The 21668-nt window shown below is 38.2% G+C and overlaps 1 protein-coding gene across 5 annotated transcripts in view; it reads left to right on the top strand.

The window, feature by feature from the left end:
* The window catches only part of znf335 (zinc finger protein 335), an 82437-nt gene that overhangs the window by 38915 nt on the left and 21854 nt on the right, over nucleotides 1–21668 (top strand). For all 5 annotated transcript variants that reach the window (XM_073061603.1, XM_073061602.1, XM_073061605.1 and 2 more), the window contains exons 15-19: nucleotides 13173–13402; nucleotides 16441–16522; nucleotides 17634–17728; nucleotides 18555–18829; nucleotides 20981–21104. In XM_073061603.1, coding sequence (XP_072917704.1) covers nucleotides 13173–13402; nucleotides 16441–16522; nucleotides 17634–17728; nucleotides 18555–18829; nucleotides 20981–21104 — 806 coding nt within the window. The remainder of the gene's footprint in view (nucleotides 1–13172; nucleotides 13403–16440; nucleotides 16523–17633; nucleotides 17729–18554; nucleotides 18830–20980; nucleotides 21105–21668) is intronic.

Genomic DNA, 21668 nt, shown 5'->3' with positions numbered 1-21668 from the left:
GACTGTGTATTTTTCCTGTGGTGATTTGGTTTCTTCCCACATTCCAAAGACGCCCACAACTTAATAATCCCAAGTGTACGTGCTGCATTCCTGCTGGAAACCTGGCAGCTCTTGCAGGCTGCTCCAGCACAATCCTCAGTCTGTGGTCGTTAACACAAAATGTTCATGTGACCGATAAAGCTTATCTTTAACAGAACCCAACATTTCACTAAGGAGAAAGAATTAAGATTGCATACAGGCCTTTTTTAAATATGTTTCCCTCAAAACCACGTGTAATAAAATTTGATTGTACTTGAATTAAATAGGCACTTGTCTTTTCAAACCTGGGAGATTCAAAATTAATCATAGTGAAGTGTTTTGGCCATTGCACTCTAGTATATTTTATTTAGTGGAGTTTTAGCCCGTGAGAAAAGGGTCAAGAGGAGATGCAAACATGCAAAGTAATGTTCTATATTGCACGCCATGTTGTGTGGCTTTGTAACTGCAAAACAATTTCTAGGCTATTCATCTGAAACAACTGCCTCTCATCAGGACAGCTGTTAAGTAATTACTTTCGAATATTAAGACAGACACGGTCTCTATTTGGTCTCTATGGCACATAAGGTTTGCCCCATGATTTAATAAAATCATGGCTGAAATTCTGCAAACACATTTTCCTACCCAATCCTTGTATTCCTTGATTTCTCCATTGTCCAAAAGTTTTCAGCACATAGAGGAACAATGCTGCATGCTCTCTGAATGAAGACATTTTTGCTCAACACATTCACAAAAAGCAGATCACTTGAGTTTGACCCCTCATTTTTAGCTCCCAATAATCTCTTGGCACCATCCTGTTGAACCTTGAAAGAATTGTTTCAATAAGATCATGTTTCGTTATTCAATACACCAGAGAATATAGACTTGACCTCTGAGACAGACCCCATTTCCCATGAATTAATCACTCTTCTGCTCCTTCTAAAGTAAGCATGTACCTCCTAAAGGACACCAAAACTGTACAGCACTTCCAAGTATGATTTTGCTGTAAATTACAGCAACCTTGCTGATTCAATCCAATCTGGCAATAAAAGTTAAATGTGCCATTTATCTCTCTCATTTCCTGCTACACCTATACAATAATTTTGAGATTTGTATACAAGACCTTGCAACTTTTTACAGCTCATACTGAAATAGGTAATTTCATGTTACCTGTCCCCTTCTTGCCTAGTCACGCCTCTGTTTCTGTGAACCTATATTCCTTTCTGACTTTGCCATGTGCTTTCCCACTTGCAATTTATTTAAAACCCTTTAGGATTTGTAAGCAAAATCAAAAGGAAGAGGAGTCCATTCAGCTTGTGTGGTGCAATTGAAGAGATTGAGCATTGTCAGTTCAATGATTGGCTTAATGATACACTGAGAGATAGTTTAGTTTGTGGAATGTTACAAGAAAGAATGCAAAAACAACTCCTAACTGACGCACAACTTACAATTAAAAGAGCAGCTGAAATTGCTGTATCAATGTAAACCGCAGCCAGAAACACAATTGAGTTGCAGGCAGGAATGAAAGTGAGCATGAGCAAAATTGCAACATCAAACAGAAACCTGCCTGGCTGAATAAATTGTGTCACCACTGTGGCAGGGGCTCACATATACCAGACCAATGCAGTTTTAAAGGCAAAACTTTTAGAAAGTACAAAGTAGGACACATACAAAGAGCATGTCAGGCAGACAAAAATAAATAAATTTAGATTTAAAAAGTCAAATTGTAGTTCCAAAGAGAGCACTAATCGGTAAGCTGTTAATGGAAAATCTGATAATGATGAGAGTGTCACAGGTCTGGATAGCCTTGAGATTTATAATGTGAAAACTAATAAGAAACGAGCAGTACAGCTTCCACCAGATGTGAATGGCAAATTAATTAAAATGGAATTGGACATTGGCTCGGCTGTTTCAGTCATTCCACAAAATGAGTTTGAACAGCATTTCAAAGATACTGAACTGAAGCCTGCAGATATCCAAATAGGAACTTGTACTGGTGAAAAGATAACTGCTGTGGGAATAATATTTGTGATAGCAAACTACAACAACCAACAAATCCGTGCTTGTATGTGGTAAAAACAAGAGGGCCAGCATTTTGGGGCCATGATTGAGACATCTTTCTTTTTCAATTTTTTAATTATTATTATTAATATCAACATGATAAGATTAATACGTAGATAGTGGGATTACAAACTTACAAATTTAAACTGAATATAAAAGGATACACAAGCAATAGTTACAATATAGTTAAGTCTTCCCAAATCATGAATGATACAAATATCATATAAACAAAGCAAAACTAGGTATATCATATTATATGTAAAAAAGAACAGAAAAGAGAAAAAGAAAAAAAATTTAACCCTAAGAAAAACTAATCTAACAACCTAATAACTAATAAAGAGAAAAAAGGAAGAAAAAAAATAATAACGAATAATGGGCTGTTTATAGTATCTATAAAAAAAATACAAAATCATCAGTGTCGCCAACTCCGATCCTCTCAACATACGTATAATCAAAACTGGAAAAACAAATAAGTTTGGAACAGGGTCAAATTACATCATATGAAAATATTGAATAAATGGTCTCCATGTCTTTTCAAATTTAATAGAAGGGTCAAATACAACACTTATAATTTTCTCCAAATTTAGACATAACATAGTTTGAGAAAGCCAATGAAATACGGTAGGGGGATTAATTTCTTTCCAATTCAACAAAATAGATCTTCTAGCCATTAATGTAAGAAATGCAATCATTCGACAAGCAGAAGAAGATAAATGGATTGAGTCCATCATTGGTAAACCAAAAATTGCAGTAATAGGATGAGGTTGTAAATCAATGTTCAATACCGTGGAAATAATATCAGAAATGTCTTTCCAATATTTTTTCAAAAGCGGACATGACCAAAACATATGAGTTAAAGACGCTATCTCAGAATGACATCTGTCACATAGAGGATTTATATATGAATAAAAACGAGCCAATTTATCCTTGGACGTATGAGCCCTGTGCACAACTTTAAACTGTATTAATGAATGTTTAGCACATATAGATGATAAATTGACTAATTGAAGAATTTTATCCCAATTCTCAATAGGGATAATAAGGTTAAGTTCTCTTTCCCAATCATTTTTAATCTTATAGAAGGGCTCTGAATGTATTTTCATAATTATATTGTAGAGTTTTGATATTACACCTTTCTGAGAAGGATTTAGTTCTAACAAATTCTCCAAAATACCCGAAGACTGAAGATTTGGAAAGGTAGGAAGTACAGTGTTTAAGAAATTCCTAATCTGTAAATATCTAAAAAAATGAAATCTAGGCAAATAATATTTATTAGATAACTGTTCAAAAGACATAAAACAATTATCCAAGAATAAACCGGAAAATTGTAGTAATCCTTTAGTTCTCCAAGCTGAATAGGCTTGGTCTATAATAGAAGGATGAAAAAAGAAATTGGATACAATAGGAATAGTTAAAACAAATTGATTCAACTCAAAAAATTTCCGAAATTGAAACCATATACGTAAAGTATGTTTAACTATCGGATTGTCAATTCGTTTCTGCAATTTAGAAAGAGCAAAGGGAAGAGAAGACCCTAAAATAGAACCCAATGAAAATCCTTGTACAGATTTAGTTTCCAGGTTTACCCAATGAGGGCTAAAAGATAAATCCCAATCCTTTAACCAACATATCAAATATCGGATATTAATTGCCCAATAATAAAATCTAAAATTAGACAATGCCAATCCACCTTCCTTCTTTGCCTTCTGTAAATATTTTTTACCTAATCTAGGATTTTTATTCTGCCATATATATATATGAGGAAATTTTTGAATCAACATTAGCAAAAAAAGATTTCGGAATAAAAATTGGGACTGCTTGAAATATATATGAAAACTTGGGTAAAATAATCATCTTAATAGCATTAATCTGACCTATCAGAGATAAAGATAATGGTGACCATTTAGTGAACAAACATTTAATCTGATCAATTAAGGGTAAAAAATTAACCTTAAATAACTCCTTATAATTTTTTGTAATTTTAATCCCTAAGTATATAAAAGAGTCATTAACTAATTTAAAAGGTAAATTTCCATAAATTAGAACCTGTCTATTTAAAGGAAACAATTCACTCTTATTAAGATTTAATTTATACCCGGAAAAATTACTAAATTGAGCCAACAATGATATAACTACAGGAATGGATTTCTCACGATCAGAAATATATAATAATAAATCATCTGCGTATAATGATAACTTATGTATATCCATCCCACGAGTAATGCCAAAAATGTTCGGTGATTCTCTAATAGCAATTGCCAAAGGTTCTAAAGCAATATCAAATAATAATGGACTAAGAGGACAGCCTTGCCTGGTACCCCGAAATAAACGAAAAAAGGGAGATCTTTGATTGTTAGTAAAGACCGAGGCTACTGGAGTATGATATATTAGTTTAATCCAGGATATGAATGTCGGACTAAAATTAAACTTCTCAAGCACAGTAAATAAGTATGGCCATTCAACTCTATCAAATGCTTTCTCCACATCTAATGAAATGACACATTCTGAGGTGCTACGTGAAGGAGTATAAACAATATTCAATAATCTCCTAATATTGAAAAAAGAATAGCGATTTTTAATAAAACCAGTTTGATCTTCCGAGATAATTTGAGGTAATACCTTCTCCAGCCTGGATGCCAGTAACTTGGAAAAGATCTTGGAATCTACATTCAATAAGGATATTGGTCTATAGGATGCACAGTCAGTAGGGTCTTTATCTTTTTTCAATATTAAAGAAATGGAAGCTCTATAAAAAGATTGTGGCAGTTTACCCAATCTAATTGCTTCTTCAAAAACCCTGCATAACCAAGGAGAAAGAGTAGAGGAAAAACACTTTTAAAAATTTCACTGTATACCTATCTGGACCTGGTGCTTTCCCAGAATTCATAGAAGAAAAACCCCTTTAATTTCTGCATCTGTAATAGGCGTTTCTAATATTGAAAGATCATCTGATGATAATTTTGGAAAATTCAATTTCCCAAGAAAATCATGCATGGTATTATGTCAATTCACCATTCTGTTGACGAATCTTAATAATTTGACGTTTAACCAAAGCATTCTTCGATTGATTAGCTAACAGTTTACCCAATTTATCACTATGTATATAAAAATCAGATCTGGTTTTCATTAATTGATTTTCAATCGAAGATGTAAGTAATAAACTGTGTTCCATTTGAAGTTCAACCCTTTGTTTGTAAAGCTCCTTACTAGGAGCAGTCGAATATTTCTTGTCAATTTCTTTAATTTTATCAACCAATAAAAGAGTTTCCTTCTTAATATGTTTTCTCAAACCAACGGAATAGGAGATAATCTGTCCACGTATATATGCTTTAAAAGTGTCCCAAAGTGTTCTGCAAGAAATGTCATCCGTGGAATTAGTTGAAAAGAAGAAATCGATCTGTTCCTTCATAAATTTAATGAAATCTGGAACTTGCAGTAAGGTAGAATCAAATCGCCATTGCCTGATACTAGAAGCTGTATCCATTAATTTAATAGAAAGTTTCAATGGAGCATGATCAGAGATGGCTATAATGTCATAATTACAACCAATTACAGATGGAATAAAATGAGAGTCAATGAAAAAATAGTCAATTCTCGAGTAAGAATGATAAACGTGACAAAAATGAAAACTCTTTGTCCTTAGAATGCCGAAATCTCCAAATATTGAAAATTCCATTATCAGTCAAAAAAGAATTAATGTAAGTGGCGGACTTATTAGGTAAAGTCTGAGTGGATATAGATCTGTCCAGCAAAGGATTTAAACAACAATTAAAATCACCACCCATTATTAACATATATTCATTTAGATTAGGTAGAGAAGTAAATAAGGACTTAAAAAAATCGGGATAATCCACATTTGGAGCATAAACATTAACCATAGCAACCTTTTTGTTAAAAAGTAACCCAGTAATAAACAAAAATCTGCCATTCGGATCCGAAATAATATCGTGTTGGACAAATGTAATAGAGGGGTCAATAAAAATTGAAACTCCTTTTACTTTGGCATTCGAATTCGAATGGTACTGTTGACCCCCCCCAAAAACCTAAAAAAAAAGTTGATTGTCCTCTTTCTTCACATGAGTTTCTTGTACAAAAATAATATGTGCATTCAGTCTTTGGAATAGTTTGAAAGTCTTTTTCCATTTAATCGGATGGTTTAAGCCATTAGTATTCCAAGAGACAAAATTAATGGTCTGAGCCATATTTCTAAAATCAACCCTTTGGTATATAAAGAGTTAACCAAATTATGAACTCATGCACCCGGAAGAGGAACAAAAATAAGGGGCAGACCCGGAATTGACGACACCGCGGACATTTTAGTAGTTTAAAATCAGCCCAAATGAAAAAACTAAAAAAAACTAGTAAAAAGAACAATAGAATTAGAAAGGAATCCCCCACCCCCCACCCATGGAAAAAAAAGCTCTTCCTGAGCCTGGAGGAGGCCAGGAAAAAAAAGGAATGATACTAAATCTACCCCCCGTATCACCAGAAGGCAACTTCAAATATATAAAGGAGGGAAAAAAGAGATCCACCCAAACTCCAAAAAAGTAATTAACACTATACTAAAACAAACTTATTAATATAATTGCTAATAAAAAAAATATAAACACTAGTAACTTATAAATCGGGTTAAAACCCAAACAAAAAAAGTTAAAATGTGATAAGAAATGCATTATAGGAAGAAGACGAGAGAAAAAAAAGGCGAAATTAAAAAAAAGCAAGAAATATTTTAGAGAAGAAACCACCATCTTAGTCACACAAAAAAATGAAAAGGATATATATCAAACCGTTAAAAAAAATTCACCTTCAAAGAATTAATAATAATGACCAAAAATAAAGTACAATGGTTAAAGTAAGTAAATTAAAAAGATTAGTATGTTGAAAAAAAACTTTAATTAGAATATAAAATGTAGAATAAACCTACACCAATAGCCAGAAACAAAATCTGGTTTTGGAAACAAAAACTACCTTGTAACGATCAAAATCACTCATTTATTAGAAACGGGAGTCCAAAGCAGTAGGATAATTCTCATCCAGAAAGCTTCGAGCATCAGATGTGGAGAGAAAAACACGCCGTGGTGCATTCGGAGGCGAGATTCTAAGTTTCGCAGGGTATAAAAGCGCTGGTTTTAGATTTTTCTCATAACATTCGGACATCAGAGGTTTAAAAAGGAGCCTTGCCTTCGTTACTTCTGGGCTAAAATCCTCCACTAATCGGAATTGGAAATCTTTAAATTTAACCATCCCTAAACGCCGAGCCACACGAATAAGTTGCTCTTTGACATGCTCATAATGAAATCGAACAATTACAACAGGTGGTTTAGATGAAGAACTTGATGATCGGCGCATAATTCTGTGGGCGTGATCAAGTAACAGAGGACTGTCTGGGATTACAGAAGGGAGCGCATCCTTTAAAAGTTGAGCAAAATACTTCGAGGGGTCCCCTTGTTCAATACCTTCCGGGAGACCAAGTATGCGTAAGTTCTGTCTTCTGGACCGATTTTCAAAGTCGACACTCTTGGCTTTAAGTGTTTCCACCTGTTTAATCGTCGAAGATGATTTCTGCTCCAGTTTTTCGATTATCAAGTCTCACTTCCGAGCGTCCTCTTGCAAAGTTGCGATTAGAGTTTGCTGCTGTTTAACTACTAAATCAGTCTTATCCATAGAATCCTGGAAAGCCTTTAGATCTTGTTTGAAAGTTTGTCATTGTTCTTCAAATTTTTCATTTAAGAGCTCCAATAACATATCATAAGTCAATTCAGTACACTTAGGATCAGTCTTTTTTTTTTCTTTCCATTGCCGTTAGGATCTTTCCCAGGGTCTCGCCCTTTAGATCTTAAAGCCATTTCTGTACTCATTTCTTCAAAATTTACGGTACACTCTTAAAGATAAGTCCAAAAAAGTAGCAAGAATCTTTTGGTGTAGGTAAAAGTAAGTTAAATAAGGGTGATCATAGGTTTAAAAAAGTAAAGGTTTTGGAGCGAATCTGAAACAGTACTCACTCCATGAGCGTCTCCTGGTGACTCCGACTGAGACATCTCCAACTTGATTGAAGATCCATCCACCATTTTCATGCCACATCCCCTGAATAGAGTTAGATAGACAGACATACTTTATTGAGTATTGATTATTGATCCCGATGGAAATTGGGTTTTGTTACAGCCACGCCAACCAAGAATAGTGAAGAAATATAGCAATATAAAACCATAAATAATTAAATAATAATAAGTTAATCATGCCAAGTGGAAATAAGTCCAGGACCAGCCTATTGGCTCAGGGTGTCTGACACTCCGAGGGAGGAGTTGTAAAGTTTGATGGCCACAAGTAGGAATGACTTCCTATGACTCTCAGTGTTACATCTCGGTGGAATGAGTCTCTGGCTGAATGTACTCCTGTGCCTAACCATTACATTATGGAGTGGATGGGAGTCATTGTCCAAGATGGCATGCAACTTGGACAGCATCCTCTTTTCAGACACCACCATCAGAGAGTCCAGTTCCATCCCCACAACATCACTGACCTTATGAATGAGTTTATTGATTCTGTTGATGTCTGCTACCCTCAGGCTGCTGCCCCAGCACACAACAGCAAACATGATAGCACTGGCCACCACAGCCTCATAGAACATCCTCAACATCGTCCGGCAGATGTTAAAGGACCTCATTCTCCTCAGAAAATAGAGACAGCTCTGACCCTTCTTGTAGACAGCCTTGTAGCTGAAAGCGAATTAAAAAAGGTACTTGATGCCACAGCAGTGTTCAATGATGGTACTGGAAAACTCAAGCACATCAAGGGTATAACAGTGTTAAATGAATATGCTACACCCAAGTTTTACAATGCCCATCCAGTTCATTATCCCATCTGTGATAAAGTAGCCAGTGAGCTAGATCACTCACATGGAGGCTGAGGAATTCTTTCCAAGGCTGAGTGGAGCCTATAGGCAAAATCAGTAGTACCAGTTGCCAAGAAGAATGGGTCCGTTGGGGATCTGTGATGACCTACACAATAGCAGAAAGCTTTGGACCGAGTGTTGCAAGGGTGCCCAGGCACTGTCACCTGGATGGCATCTTTATTACCAGTAAGGGCAAAATCTCAAGGTTGTGTTAAAAAGATTAAAAGATTATGAACTCGGAGCATGATACAACAGGTGTGAATTCTTTAAACCAAGCTTCGCTTACTGTGGATTACACAAGGGTGCTGAGAACATTTAAACAGTGGTGAATGTCCCAAGGCCAAAGGACATGTCACAGTTGTGGTTATTTTTAGGATATGTCAATTACTATAAAAGGTTCCTGCCAAGCCTGGCTACTGAGTTCCACAGATCAGGAAGAAATGGCAATGGACAAAGCAGTGTCAGGTGGCGTTCTAAAAGGTAAAGGGAATGGTCACATCGAACACTGTATTCTCACATTATGATCAACACAGTGAAGCTTGCCTGTAATGCCTTGCCTTATGGGATAGTTGTAGTCATGTCCACATGTACTTGTATGGGAGAGAGTTTACCCTTCATTATTGATCACCAACCACTAGTGTCCATTTTCAGTCCACTGAAGGGTGTTCCTCTAACAGCAGCAGCACAAATGCAGAGATGGGCTTTGTTTCTTGGAGGACACAATTACAAGATCGAATTCAAGAGTAATCATAGAAATACTGATGAATCATCCTGTTTACTCTTGAGAAAAGAAATACCTGAAATTTACAAAGGAGGACACTCCTCTTGACATTCTCCCTAACACAATTGAAGAAAACCCCCAAAACACCAAACATTGTTTCAGGTCTGCGTGGAAATCCGAAAAGGCTGAAACATGCAGCTGATATTCCAAGTCCCTATTTTCACCAGTGCTGGGATGCACATGCCCTTTCTGGAGGTTGCGTCACGTGGGGATTGGGAGTTGTACCACCCAAGCTGAAAGCCGAAGCATTGGAGGAGCTATATTCCTCTGATTTAGGTGTGGTTAAAATGAAAGCATTGGCTGGAAGCTTTGTCTGGTGGCCTGATCCACAGATCAGGAAGAAATGGTAATGGACAAAGCAGTGTCAGGTGGCGTTCTAAAAGGTAAAGGGAATGGTCACATCGAACACTGTATTCTCACATTATGATCAACACAGTGAAGCTTGCCTGTAATGCCTTGCCTTATGGGATAGTTGTAGTCATGTCCACATGTACTTGTATGGGAGCGAGTTTACCCTTCATTATTGATCACCAACCACTAGATAGATCAGCAGATTGAGCAGCTTGCTATGCACTGTTCAGTATGCCACCACGTCCAGAAGAAAAGTGTCCAAAACTGTCAGAACCGCTTCCTGTAGCTCCAGGGTCAGCTCCCACAATGACTGTTCTGATCTGAAGACAGAAACGGGTGAATTTATTATGGGGAACAAGGAAATGGCAGATGAGTTGAACAGGTACTTTGGATCTGTCTTCACTAGGGAAGACACAATCAATCTCCCAGATGTAATAGTGGCCAAAGGAACTAGGGTAAAGGATGAACTGAAGGAAATTTATATTAGGCAAGAAACGGTTGGATAGACTGTTGAGTCTGAAGGCTGATAAGTCCCCGGGACCTGATGGTCTGCATCCCAGGGTACTTAGAGGTGGCTCTAGAAATCGTGGACGCATTGGTAATCATTTTCCAATGTTCTATAGATTCAGGAACAGTTCCTGCTGATTGGAGGGTGGCTAATATTGTCCCACTTTTCAGGAAAGGAGGGAGAGAGAAAACAGGGAATTATAGACCGGTTAGCCTGACGTCAGTAGTGGGAAAGATGCTGGAGTCAATTATAAAAGAGGAAATTACGACACATTTGGATAGCAGTAGAAGGATCAGTCCGAGTCAGCATAGATTTATGAAGGGAAAATCATGCTTGACTAATCTGGAGTTTTTTGAGGATGTAACTATGAAAATGGACAAGGGAGAGCCAGTGGATGTAGTATACCTGGACTTCCAGAAAGCTTTTGATAAAGTCCCACATAGGAGATTAGTGGGCAAAATTAGGGCACATGGTATTGGGGGCAGAGTACTGACATGGATTGAAAATTGGCTGGCTGACAGGAAACAAAGAGTAGCAATTAACGGGTCCCTTTCGGAATGGCAGGCTGTGACCAGTGGGGTACCGCAAGGTTCGGTGCTGGGACCGCAGCTGTTTACAATATGCATTAATGATTTAGATGAAGGGATTAAAAGTAACATTAGCAAATTTGCTGATGACACAAAGCTGGGTGGCAGTGTGAAATGTCAGGAAGAGGTTATGAGAATGCAAGGTGAGTTGGACAGGTTGGGTGAGTGGGCAAATGTATGGCAGATGCAGTTTAATGTGGATGAATGTGAGGTTATCCACTTTGGTGGCAAGAACAGGAAGGCAGATTACTATCTAAATGGAGTCAAGTTAGGAAAAGGGGAAGTCCAACGAGATCTAGGGGTTCTTGTACATCAGTCAATGAAAGTAAGCATGCAGGTACAGCAGGCAGTGAAGAAAGCTAATGGCATGCTGGCTTTTATAACAAGAGGAATTGAGTATAGGAGTAAAGAGGTCCTTCTGCAGCTGTACAGGACCCTGGTGAGACCCCACCTGGAGTATTGTGTGCAGTTTTGGTCTCCAAGTTTGAGGAAGGACATTCTTGTTATTGAGGGAGTGCAGCGTAGGTTCACAAGGTTAATTCCCGGAATGGCGGGATTGTCATATGTTGAAAGATTGGAGCGACTGGGATTGTATACACTGGAATTTAGAAGGATGAGAGGGGATCTGATTGAAACATATAAGATTATTAAGGGATTGGACACACTGGAGGCATGAAGCATGTTCCCGCTGATGGGTGAGTCCAGAACTAAAGGCCACAGTTTAAGAATAAGGGGTAGGCCATTTAGAACAGAGATGCAGAAAAACTTTTTCACCCAGAGAGTGGTGGATATGTGGAATGCTCTGCCCCAGAAGGCAGTGGAGGCCAAGACTCTGGATGCATTCAAGAGAGAGTTAGATAGAGCTCTTATAGATAGCGGGGTCAAGGGATATGGGGAGAGGGCAGGAACAGGGTACTGATTGTGTATGATCACAGTGAATGGCGGTGCTGGCTAGAAGGGCAGAATGGCCTACTCCTGCACCTACTGTCTATTGTCTATTGACTGCTGTGTTTGTTTTATAGCCAAGCAGAATGACTTTCTCCACCCACTCCCATAGGAAAGACATTATCCCACAAGAGTAAGAAATTTTCCACACCAATTTAAATCTTTAGACCTGAATGAGACAATTTAAAATTTACTATGTGTGGGTGTCAGTGTATAGTAGTTGAATTATGTATATACTAAAGTTTGTTTTTACTTTTGTGAGGTGCACGCATATGATATGGTCGTGTAATGACACATACCATTAACATACTTTTACGTACAACTTGTAATGATTTGTGTAAGTAACAAAGAATGCTTAATGAAACATTAAATTTACAATATTGAAATATTACTGAAATATTAAATACAAAAGTGTTGATTTAGAGATTTTCTGTGAATTGAATCAATTATATATTTTGGCTAAACAATATAAAACTACAAATAAATCCTGCATCAATGTTTCAAACCAGGATATCTGAAGTGAAAAGACTGCTCTAGCCCTATGTTTCATAAATACAGTCAGCTCTCTTTATCTGCGGGGCATTGATTTCAGGACCCCCCGCGGATACCAAAAAACGTGGATGCTCCAGTCCTTTATATAAAATGGCGTAGTGTTTGCATATAACCTGCGCACATTCTCCTGTATACTTTAAATCATCTTTAGATTACTTATAATACCTAATACACTTAATTGCTTTTTAGGAGCCATTTTTTCAGAAACAAGGTAGCAACCAAACAAGACGCAAGGCAAACAATGCTCAAACAATGAGTGTTGGAGAGAGAACTTCCAGGTTTTCCCGATCCGCGGTTGGTTGAATCTGCGCATGCGGAACCCACGGATAAGGAGGGCCGACTGTGATAAATTAGAGTTTGCAGTTTAGTAAGAGTTAAGTTCCTGTTTATAAGCAAAGCGAACCGCAGACTAGTTTAATTATTTGTTGGAATGCTACAAAAGCTGTTCTGGTGGGGAATACATTTTAACTGTTTTGCTAGGTGAAAAGCCATTTTCCTGTGACCTATGCCATTTCAATACCAAACACAAGAAGAACCTGCGACTTCACGTTCAGTGTCGGCACCCAGAATACTACGAAGACTGGTCAAAAATCCATCCTGAAGAGCCTCCACGCAGACGCCGGCCATTCTTCACTCTGCAGCAAATTGAAGAGCTGAAACAACAGCACGAGCAGATGCAGTCTACACAGGAGAGCATCCGGGACACCATTGTAAGTGCACTTCTCCAGACGTCAGTGTGGAATTGTTCACAAGTTTCTGTACATGCCTGTCGGAGTGGTGACTGCTGTATGCATACGAATGCTGTTAGCGTTCCACTTCCATATTATTCTTTTATTTCACATTATAGTTGGCTGGAAAATTTATAGAAAACTTTGGATTAACTGTTCTGCACTTCACAATTTTTCCTGATACACTATTCAAGAAATGTAGCAAATTAAAAATTGGAGGTAAATTACTACACCAGTTTCTCATCCTAGGTTATCATAATCCCTTAAAAAAACAAAAAAAATTTATACAGTGGATTTTGGTTAATTAGCCATCTGTTAATCGGAGCAGGTGCTTATTTGGGACAACTCTTAAAGAACAAAAACTAATCGAGAGAATAGCCGGGATTTCCCTTTGTTTATATGGGACTCTATGTGCTTAATTGGGACAGGAGGCTGTTGCCGATTAGTTTCTAACATTAGACAGTACACCATACTTAGAGCAAAATGTTTTTCAATAGTTTTTAAACAGTTTTTAAATTCTCTTCCTCTAGTTTTATTTCAATGGCTTCCTTCACCAGGTTGTCCTAAAAGACACCGGTGTGGCACAGAAGCTTTGTACCTTAAAAGTCAGTCCTAAGGCTGTTGCAAACACAATGTTCTACATTTGCCGATTTCTCTGGATAACCCAAATGGATACACCTCCTGTGCTCCTTGATGCGGGTTTACTGTGCATCCCATCTGGCTGATATCCTGTAGATGCCAGTCATCCTGAATCCCAGGTCATCTTTTGACCTGCATAAGCTGTGATTCGACCTTCCTTACCGGTTTGTGGATGGTATTAATCCAGTAATTCTCCAGCATCCTGGTGATCCTTCCAGAAACTGTGGAAGTATAGAGAAGGTAGTCGGTGGTAATGTGTTCCACCTCCTTGTTAGTTCCTGGTTTTTCTATTAACCTGTTTAAGGGCCTAATTCATTTCTTACACCTTTTACATATTCTGTAGGAACATAGTGTGTAATCGTCTTATTTCCTTGTGGAGACTCTGCAAGTCTCTAATAGCTTTTGCACAGTTAATCAAAATAGAAAAAACTGCTCTATGTTGGGAGGCATAATGATTGCTGTTACTGTTGAGATATAAGTCTATGTGAGTGGGTTTCCGATAGACACCATGTCAGAGGCTACCGTCCAGTTTCCGTCATATTAGAATGTCCAGGAACGGGAGGCAGCCATTCTTCTCCATCTCCATCGTAAATTGAATGTTTAGATGTATGCTGTTTAGATGATCATGGAATTGTTGGAGTGCGTGGAGTCCATGAAGCCACACTACAAAGTTGTCTTTGACATTATCTGAAGAAACATTTGGGGTGTAAGGGCGATGAACTCTGAGCTCTCTCCTCAGAGTTCCCCATGTAGAAACAATCAATAGCTGACAACAAGGGCGATCCCATGGCCACTCCGGAGAAATTGGCGGTAGCAGGACATTGCATTTTTAACAAAGGTGAAGGGCTCGCCCTAAGTAAGAACTGGAATTTGATTGTAAACGAGGTAGGACAACAGAAACCTGATTGGATGAGGACTAACCAATCTGGAGAAGCAGGCGACGTGGGGAATAAATTCCAACGGACTAGAGATGCCCAGGCATCATCCCTGATAAAAATGGCAGAGTTGTCATTGAAACATCAGTTAAAATTGATACTTGTACCCAGCTGGAAGCCCAAGAAGAGTTTATTTGTCATATATGCCAGGAAAGCACTAGATTCTTTTTCAGTTTTAAAATTGCAAGGAATTTGGGGTATCGACAATCATATTGAATGTTACAATGAAAATTAAGATTCAGTGAATGCAAGTTACGAAAATACTGAACGAAGGCAGTCCATTATCTGCACTAGGTTTCTGCACAGGTTTTGTTCATTTAGTCAATCTAAAGAAGACTGCAGCATACACCGGATGAATTATTAGGAACTAATAATACTCCATTTTATATTACTGTAGAGGTATTATTACTATTCTGATTTGTTCTTTATTTTTTTTTATACCCTTTTAACTCTCTCCATGAAACTTTGGCTAATTGAAGCAGCCACTTAAATGGGTCTAAATGAACTGGGTCTGATGTGTCCCAATTAACCAGAATCCACTGTAAAAAGGCTTTGAGGTTCTTTACCTGTCCCTCCCCATTACTTATAATGTTAGTTCCAACAATTGGCCCAATACTAATAGGAATCTCTCAATAAACAAAATGGTAAGTTTGGGTTCCTGTACCCTACCATCACAGTTAAATAAAACGTGACAGTTTAGCAGAAGAGTATTTCCAAAGAATAATAAACACAAAATACACTGCAGATGCTGTGGTCAAATCAACATGTACAAACAAGCTGGATGAACTCTGCAGGTCGAGCAGCATTCATTGAAATGAGCAGTCAACATTTTGGGCCGAGACCCTTCATCAGGACTGAAGAAGGAGGGGGCAAGGGCCCTATAAAGAAGGAGAAGGCCCTTCTTTATAGGGCCCCTGCCCCCTCCTCCTTCAGTCCTGATGAAGGGTCTCGGCCCGAAACATTGACTGCTCCTTTCAACGGATGCTGCCCGACCTGCTGAGTTTGTTTGTACATGTTGATATTTCCAAAGAGGATGTTCAATTCAGATAGTGGGTTATCTGTGCTTTTCTCTGTACTCTTTTGGAATTTGTGCAACATGTTTGAGGTTCATATGCTGCAGGATTCTGTTCAGTGAAGTCTTCACAGAACTGCCTTTCCTCTAGTACAAGTATTTTCGTTTCAAAGCTCCCAGTGCCTCTTTCATAGGGACATTCCACAGAAGTTTACCGAGTAAACTTCCAAGATTTTCTGATGTAAATAATCTTCATTATACTTCACTTGATGAACAATTCCTGTAATCATCTGCTGCTCTTCACGAACAGTTGAGCAGGCACTGGGGGGCCAAATGTCTCTTGCTTCTATTTATGTTTATTGACACAAATGTAAGTAATCTTTTATCCCTAAACTATATATCTTCTGTATAATTCTGTACATTTATATTGACAGATGCCCCTGACGTACCACACTGTTCCAGCATCAATAGTCAATCAGGATTCCTTAGGAACGGCTACTATAATTTATGAGCAAGGTAAATAAGTCTGACAGAATTCTGTTGCACATGTAAAAAGCAGATGTTGACACTGAAGACCTTTTTGATATGAGCCATGTGTAGAGCAACAATTTCAATTGGCATAGTGCTGTAAATGTGTAATCATTTGCAGGGCATCTTGCAGCAGAGTAATCCAATGCTGGAATCAAGCTCAAAAAAAAAGAATGGGTTTCACAGTGCATTTTGGGGGTGTATGTGAGTGTATCCCAGTAGGTGGAACCTGAATTTACTGGAGTGCAAACCTAAACACATAGGAACAGAATGAACCACTCAGCCATCATTTCTCCTCCTCCATTCCATCATGACTGATTTATTATCCCTTTCATTCCCATTCTCCTGTCTTTTCCACATAACCTTTGACACCCTGACTAATCATGGACCTATCAACCTCTGCTTTAAATATACTAAGTGACTTGGCCTCCACAGCCATTCTTGGCAGTTAATTCCACAGATACACCACCCTCTGGCTGCAGAAGTTCCTCCTCATCTGTGCCAAATGGATGTTCCTCTATTCTGAGTCTGTGGCCTCTGGTCCTAGACTCTCCTGCTATAGGAAATGGCTTCTCCGCATCCACTCTGTCTAGGCCTTTGGAGTGGATAGGTTTCAATAAGAAGCATGGCCAGTGTGCATGGAGTTCTTGCAGGAACTGAAGGGGATGGAGTAAGGATGCTGGGAGTGGAAAAGGATGATAATTTAAACTCTGCTCTTTAATCGACCTACAACCAAGGAATGTCAGCAACTATATTACAATAAAAGTGACCGCAATTCATTTGGGCTCATTTAAATGGAAAATGCAAAATAGTCAACAGATCAGACACGTTCTTTAAAGCACAGACATTTTGTATGTGAATGGATAAGACTCAATCAATGGGTGTTGACTGCTCAATTCCTGTTTTTCCCCCCATTGGTTGTTGAGATTTATTTAACTTCGAAAACCTTTTCCCTTAGAATTTACATGCAGATTCAGTGTCTTTGTAGTGTGTAGATTCCTACTTGCAATTTATCTGGTAGCCATCCAGTCTTTGTCTCCATTGATGGAAAGCATAACTGTGTAGTAGATGAATTTGGATGTGATCTTTCATCTGTCAGGTACAAGTGAATCGTCGGAGATTGCAGCACAAAATGCCTTGGACCTCTTGCTGAACATGAGCACCCCAAGAGAGCTTGTTACAAATTCATTACAGGTACAGAACTCCTGAGATTGTTGTTTCAATGAATTGTGTGTCATTTTAAAATTGTTTGATCTAAAGACCAGTCAACCATTTAAAACATCCAGAGATGTTGCCTGACCTGCTTAGTTTTTTCAGAATTTGTTTTTTTTAAAAAAAATTTTGAGCATTGCTCATTGAAAATTATCACATATCCTGAGACATCAGCCGTCTTTGCATAGGCTTGAAGTTTCATCGCTTTTTTTTAAATTTTTAATTAACTTTAAATGGATGAAGAGAGCAAGTCCATGGGGATCTGCAGCAGATGCTGCTTGAACACAGGTCATGGCTCGATCTACTACGTTTGGGTCGCCTATGTAAAGGTGCCTGATGTTGAAAGACCCAAAGAACCCAAGTTGCATCACTGTTGATGTGTTCAGAGCATCCTGAGATGTATTCTTCAAAAATAACATGCCTTTTATGATTTTTTTAAATTGAATCATTACTCATGGAGATGAGTGCCGACTCCTATTAGTGTTTAAATAATACAATAATGTTGGAAAATAGACTATCTCTGAAATGGTCTGATTTCAACATTTTTTGTAAAATATTGAGATTTTTCCATAGTAATTGAACCTTTTGCTTAAGATATTTGCCTAAGTGTGAGAGGAGTACCATGACACCATCTGCAGAGCCCCAGTGTGCCCCCACCATGAAACTGATGGGAGAAGCGTCATTAATAATCGATTTGAAATGCTTTTCCCTAGAGTGTGTTTGATTATTATGTCACTGTTGTTGCCAAGCAGTGCTGAGTATATTCACATAACCTTCGGTTTGTTTCTTGTTCATGTGCTTCGCTCAGGTAGCAGTACTCAAATCAGACAATGCAGTCCAAGACCAGCCCTCACAAGAATCTCAAGACCACGAGGAGGAGCAGTTGACCATGTCACCTCAACACAAAATCGTTGCACTTCATGTGGGTGAACACGGTGAGACTGTGGTCCAGGAGATGTATGAAGCTACAACCATTGACAGCTCTGGAATCCCACAGGTCACCATTAGCCCTTACACCAACGGCACAGAATACAATATTGTCACACCGGGAAATGAGGAGATGCAACACACCACCGTGTACAGGTAACATCAACATAATGTCAAAACCCACTTTCTTGCATAATTAGTTTCATTTTCTATCACTTCAAAGTAGATCTAATTGCACGTACAAAATTGTACAAACAACAATATTGTTTTACCTACCTTCTAATACAGAGAGAAAATATACTTATTGCTTTGAATACTTTTGCAAAAATTTATTCAGCACAACAGATTTAGACTTCATGAGCAACACACTCAAAATGCTGGAGGAAGTCAACAGGCCAGACAGCACCTATGGAAAGGAGTAAACAATTGATGTTTCGGGCTGAAACCCTTCATCAGGAGACCTATCCTCATTCCTCCAGCATATTGTGTGTGTTTGGATTTCCAGCATCTGCAGATCTTCTCGAGTTTGTGGCTAGACTTCACAGACCTGGGTTAGCATAATTATCTGCTCCTGACCTGTCTCTAACCTGCATTAAATAAAGTAAGAAAATTCCAAGGGATCTTAGTAATATACCCAGTGTGGTCTTCTGCACACCACTCTGTAATATGTGATTTTTTTTCGAGCTACTGTCACCTTCCTGTCAGCTTGAGCTAGTCAGGCCATTCTCCTCTGACCTCTCTATTAACAAAGCGGTTTTGCCCACGAACTGCCATTCACTTGATGTTTTTTTCCCCCACACCATTCTCTGTAAATTCTAGAAATTCTTGTGTGTGAAATCCCCTGATGATCAGATGCTTCTGAGTTACTTAAACCACCCTGTCTGCACCAAAAAATCATTCCACAGTCATCTTTTTTTGACTTTTCTTTGCCTTTCTAATGTTTGGTCTGATCAACAACTGAATCATTTGACCATGTCTGCATGTTTTTATGCACAGAGTTCTGCCACGTGATTGGCTAATTAGATATTTGCATTAATGAACAAATGTATCTAATGAAGTGGTCACTGAGTGTATATTCCCTTAGCAGATTTCAATCATTAGTTTATTTTGATTTAGTATAATGTACTTTCTGTTACAGAAACAATGTATCATTTAAAATTAAATGTTTCCAGGCCACTGAGTACAGCACATTGTTTTTTATTTCATCTAATGAAATCTTTTTGAGTCTATTGAAAAATAACATCTTGCACTATCCCTGTTATCTCAAAGATATCCCTGTTTTCTGTTATTGTGTACAGTTCTGGTCACCGAATTATAGGAAAGATGTCAACAAAATAGAGAGAGTATAGAGAAGATTTACTAGAATGTTACCTGGGTTTCAGCACCTAAGTTACAGGGAAAGATTGAACAAGTTAGGTCTTTATTCTTTGGAGCATAGAAGGTTGAGGGGGGACTTGATAGAGGTATTTAAAATAATGAGGGGGATAGATCGAGTTGACGTGGGTAGGCTTTTTCCATTGAGAGTAGGGGAGATTCAAGCAAGAGGACATGAGTTAAGAGTTAGGGGGCAAAAGTTTAAGGGTAACACGAGAGGGAATTTCTTTACACAGAGAGTGGTAGCTGTGTGGAACGAGCTTCCAGTAGAAGTGGTAGAGGCAGGTTCGGTTTTGTCATTTAAAGTTAAATTGGATGGGTATATGGACAGGAAAGGAATGGAGGGTTATGGGCTGAGTGCAGGTCAGTGGGACAAGGTGAGAGTAAGCGTTCGGCACGGACTAGAAGGGCCGAGATGGCCTGTTTCCGTGCTGTAATTGTTATATGCTTATAAGATGAGTTTATTATTTTATTCATAAGTACTTGTATGCATAGGTGCAGTGAAAATTTTACTTCAACATCACAGGCACATAGTTTATCTTGTGAATGTTGCTTATCTAATGCCAGGTGCATTCTTTATAAGAAAATGTAATTTGAACAAGTCCATTTTAATGCAGGGATTGAAGTAGTCATACTGTAGTGATTAGGGCTGGTTGCTTCAAGACCTTTTTCAGGTGGCAATGAATATCTTGATTCCCATTTTATACGATACAAGTAAAATTCCTTCTGAAGATGCTATGATGGATTTCTATTTTGTAAAGTAGCACATTTCTTAATTTTCATGATTTATCCTGAACATGATTCACTTTAAAACTAGGATGGTGGTGTTGAAATTACAAAATATCAACTGTGAATTTAATGGTGCAATATTTCTGTGGTACATTTCCTTTGTGAATCCAATTTAGATGCTATAATTTTGTACTTCCTCCTCAGTGGCTCTACTGGCAATGGAGATGTGGCTCACACTGTGTTAGTTAGTGGTGATGAGTTAAAGCAACACCAGGGCCGCTTTATCATGACAACAAACCTGCAGGGCAACCAGTTTCAGCAGATTGAGGTATGTGGTTCAAAGGTCTGTTCTGCTGTTTTTCTGTGCTCTACAGGATATGATAGTGTACTGCTCACATTACTGGATGAATGAACACGAGAATGAGTTTTTCAAAACCTGAAGTTGGGAGTTATCAACCAGAAAGGGCCTTGCAGCTGTCAATGTATTGTAACTATCTAAAATTGTTCATTAATGTCTGAAGGAAATCTGCTGTCCTCCTTGATCTAGCCACCAACATTCTTGAGAGTATCCAAGCAAGTCTCTTAACAAAAATCTCAACAGAATGCGCAGATACTGGAGCTGTACCGACCAAAGTGCCAACAAATGCTTTCTCTGTAATATCCATACCCCGTGAACATAATTTTAACAAACTACCTAATATCATGAGTAGTGTTTGATGGAGAGTATCTGTAATTTCTTTTAAACAAATAATGCTTGGAAAAAATCATTGTCATGGGATAAGAAAAGCATCACTTTTCTGAAAAGGTGAAGACCTGCTGCACTTCGTAGTGTTACTTCAGCGAACCTCAACCACAGTGCCTGTGTCTCATCTGGTTCCATTTCTTGCACTGA

Source organism: Hemitrygon akajei, chromosome 11, assembly GCF_048418815.1.
Source record: "Hemitrygon akajei chromosome 11, sHemAka1.3, whole genome shotgun sequence".
Classification (NCBI taxonomy): domain Eukaryota; kingdom Metazoa; phylum Chordata; class Chondrichthyes; order Myliobatiformes; family Dasyatidae; genus Hemitrygon; species Hemitrygon akajei.
The sequence above is the reverse complement of the archived record's forward strand: the minus strand, read 5'-3'. Positions and strand labels throughout refer to the sequence as shown.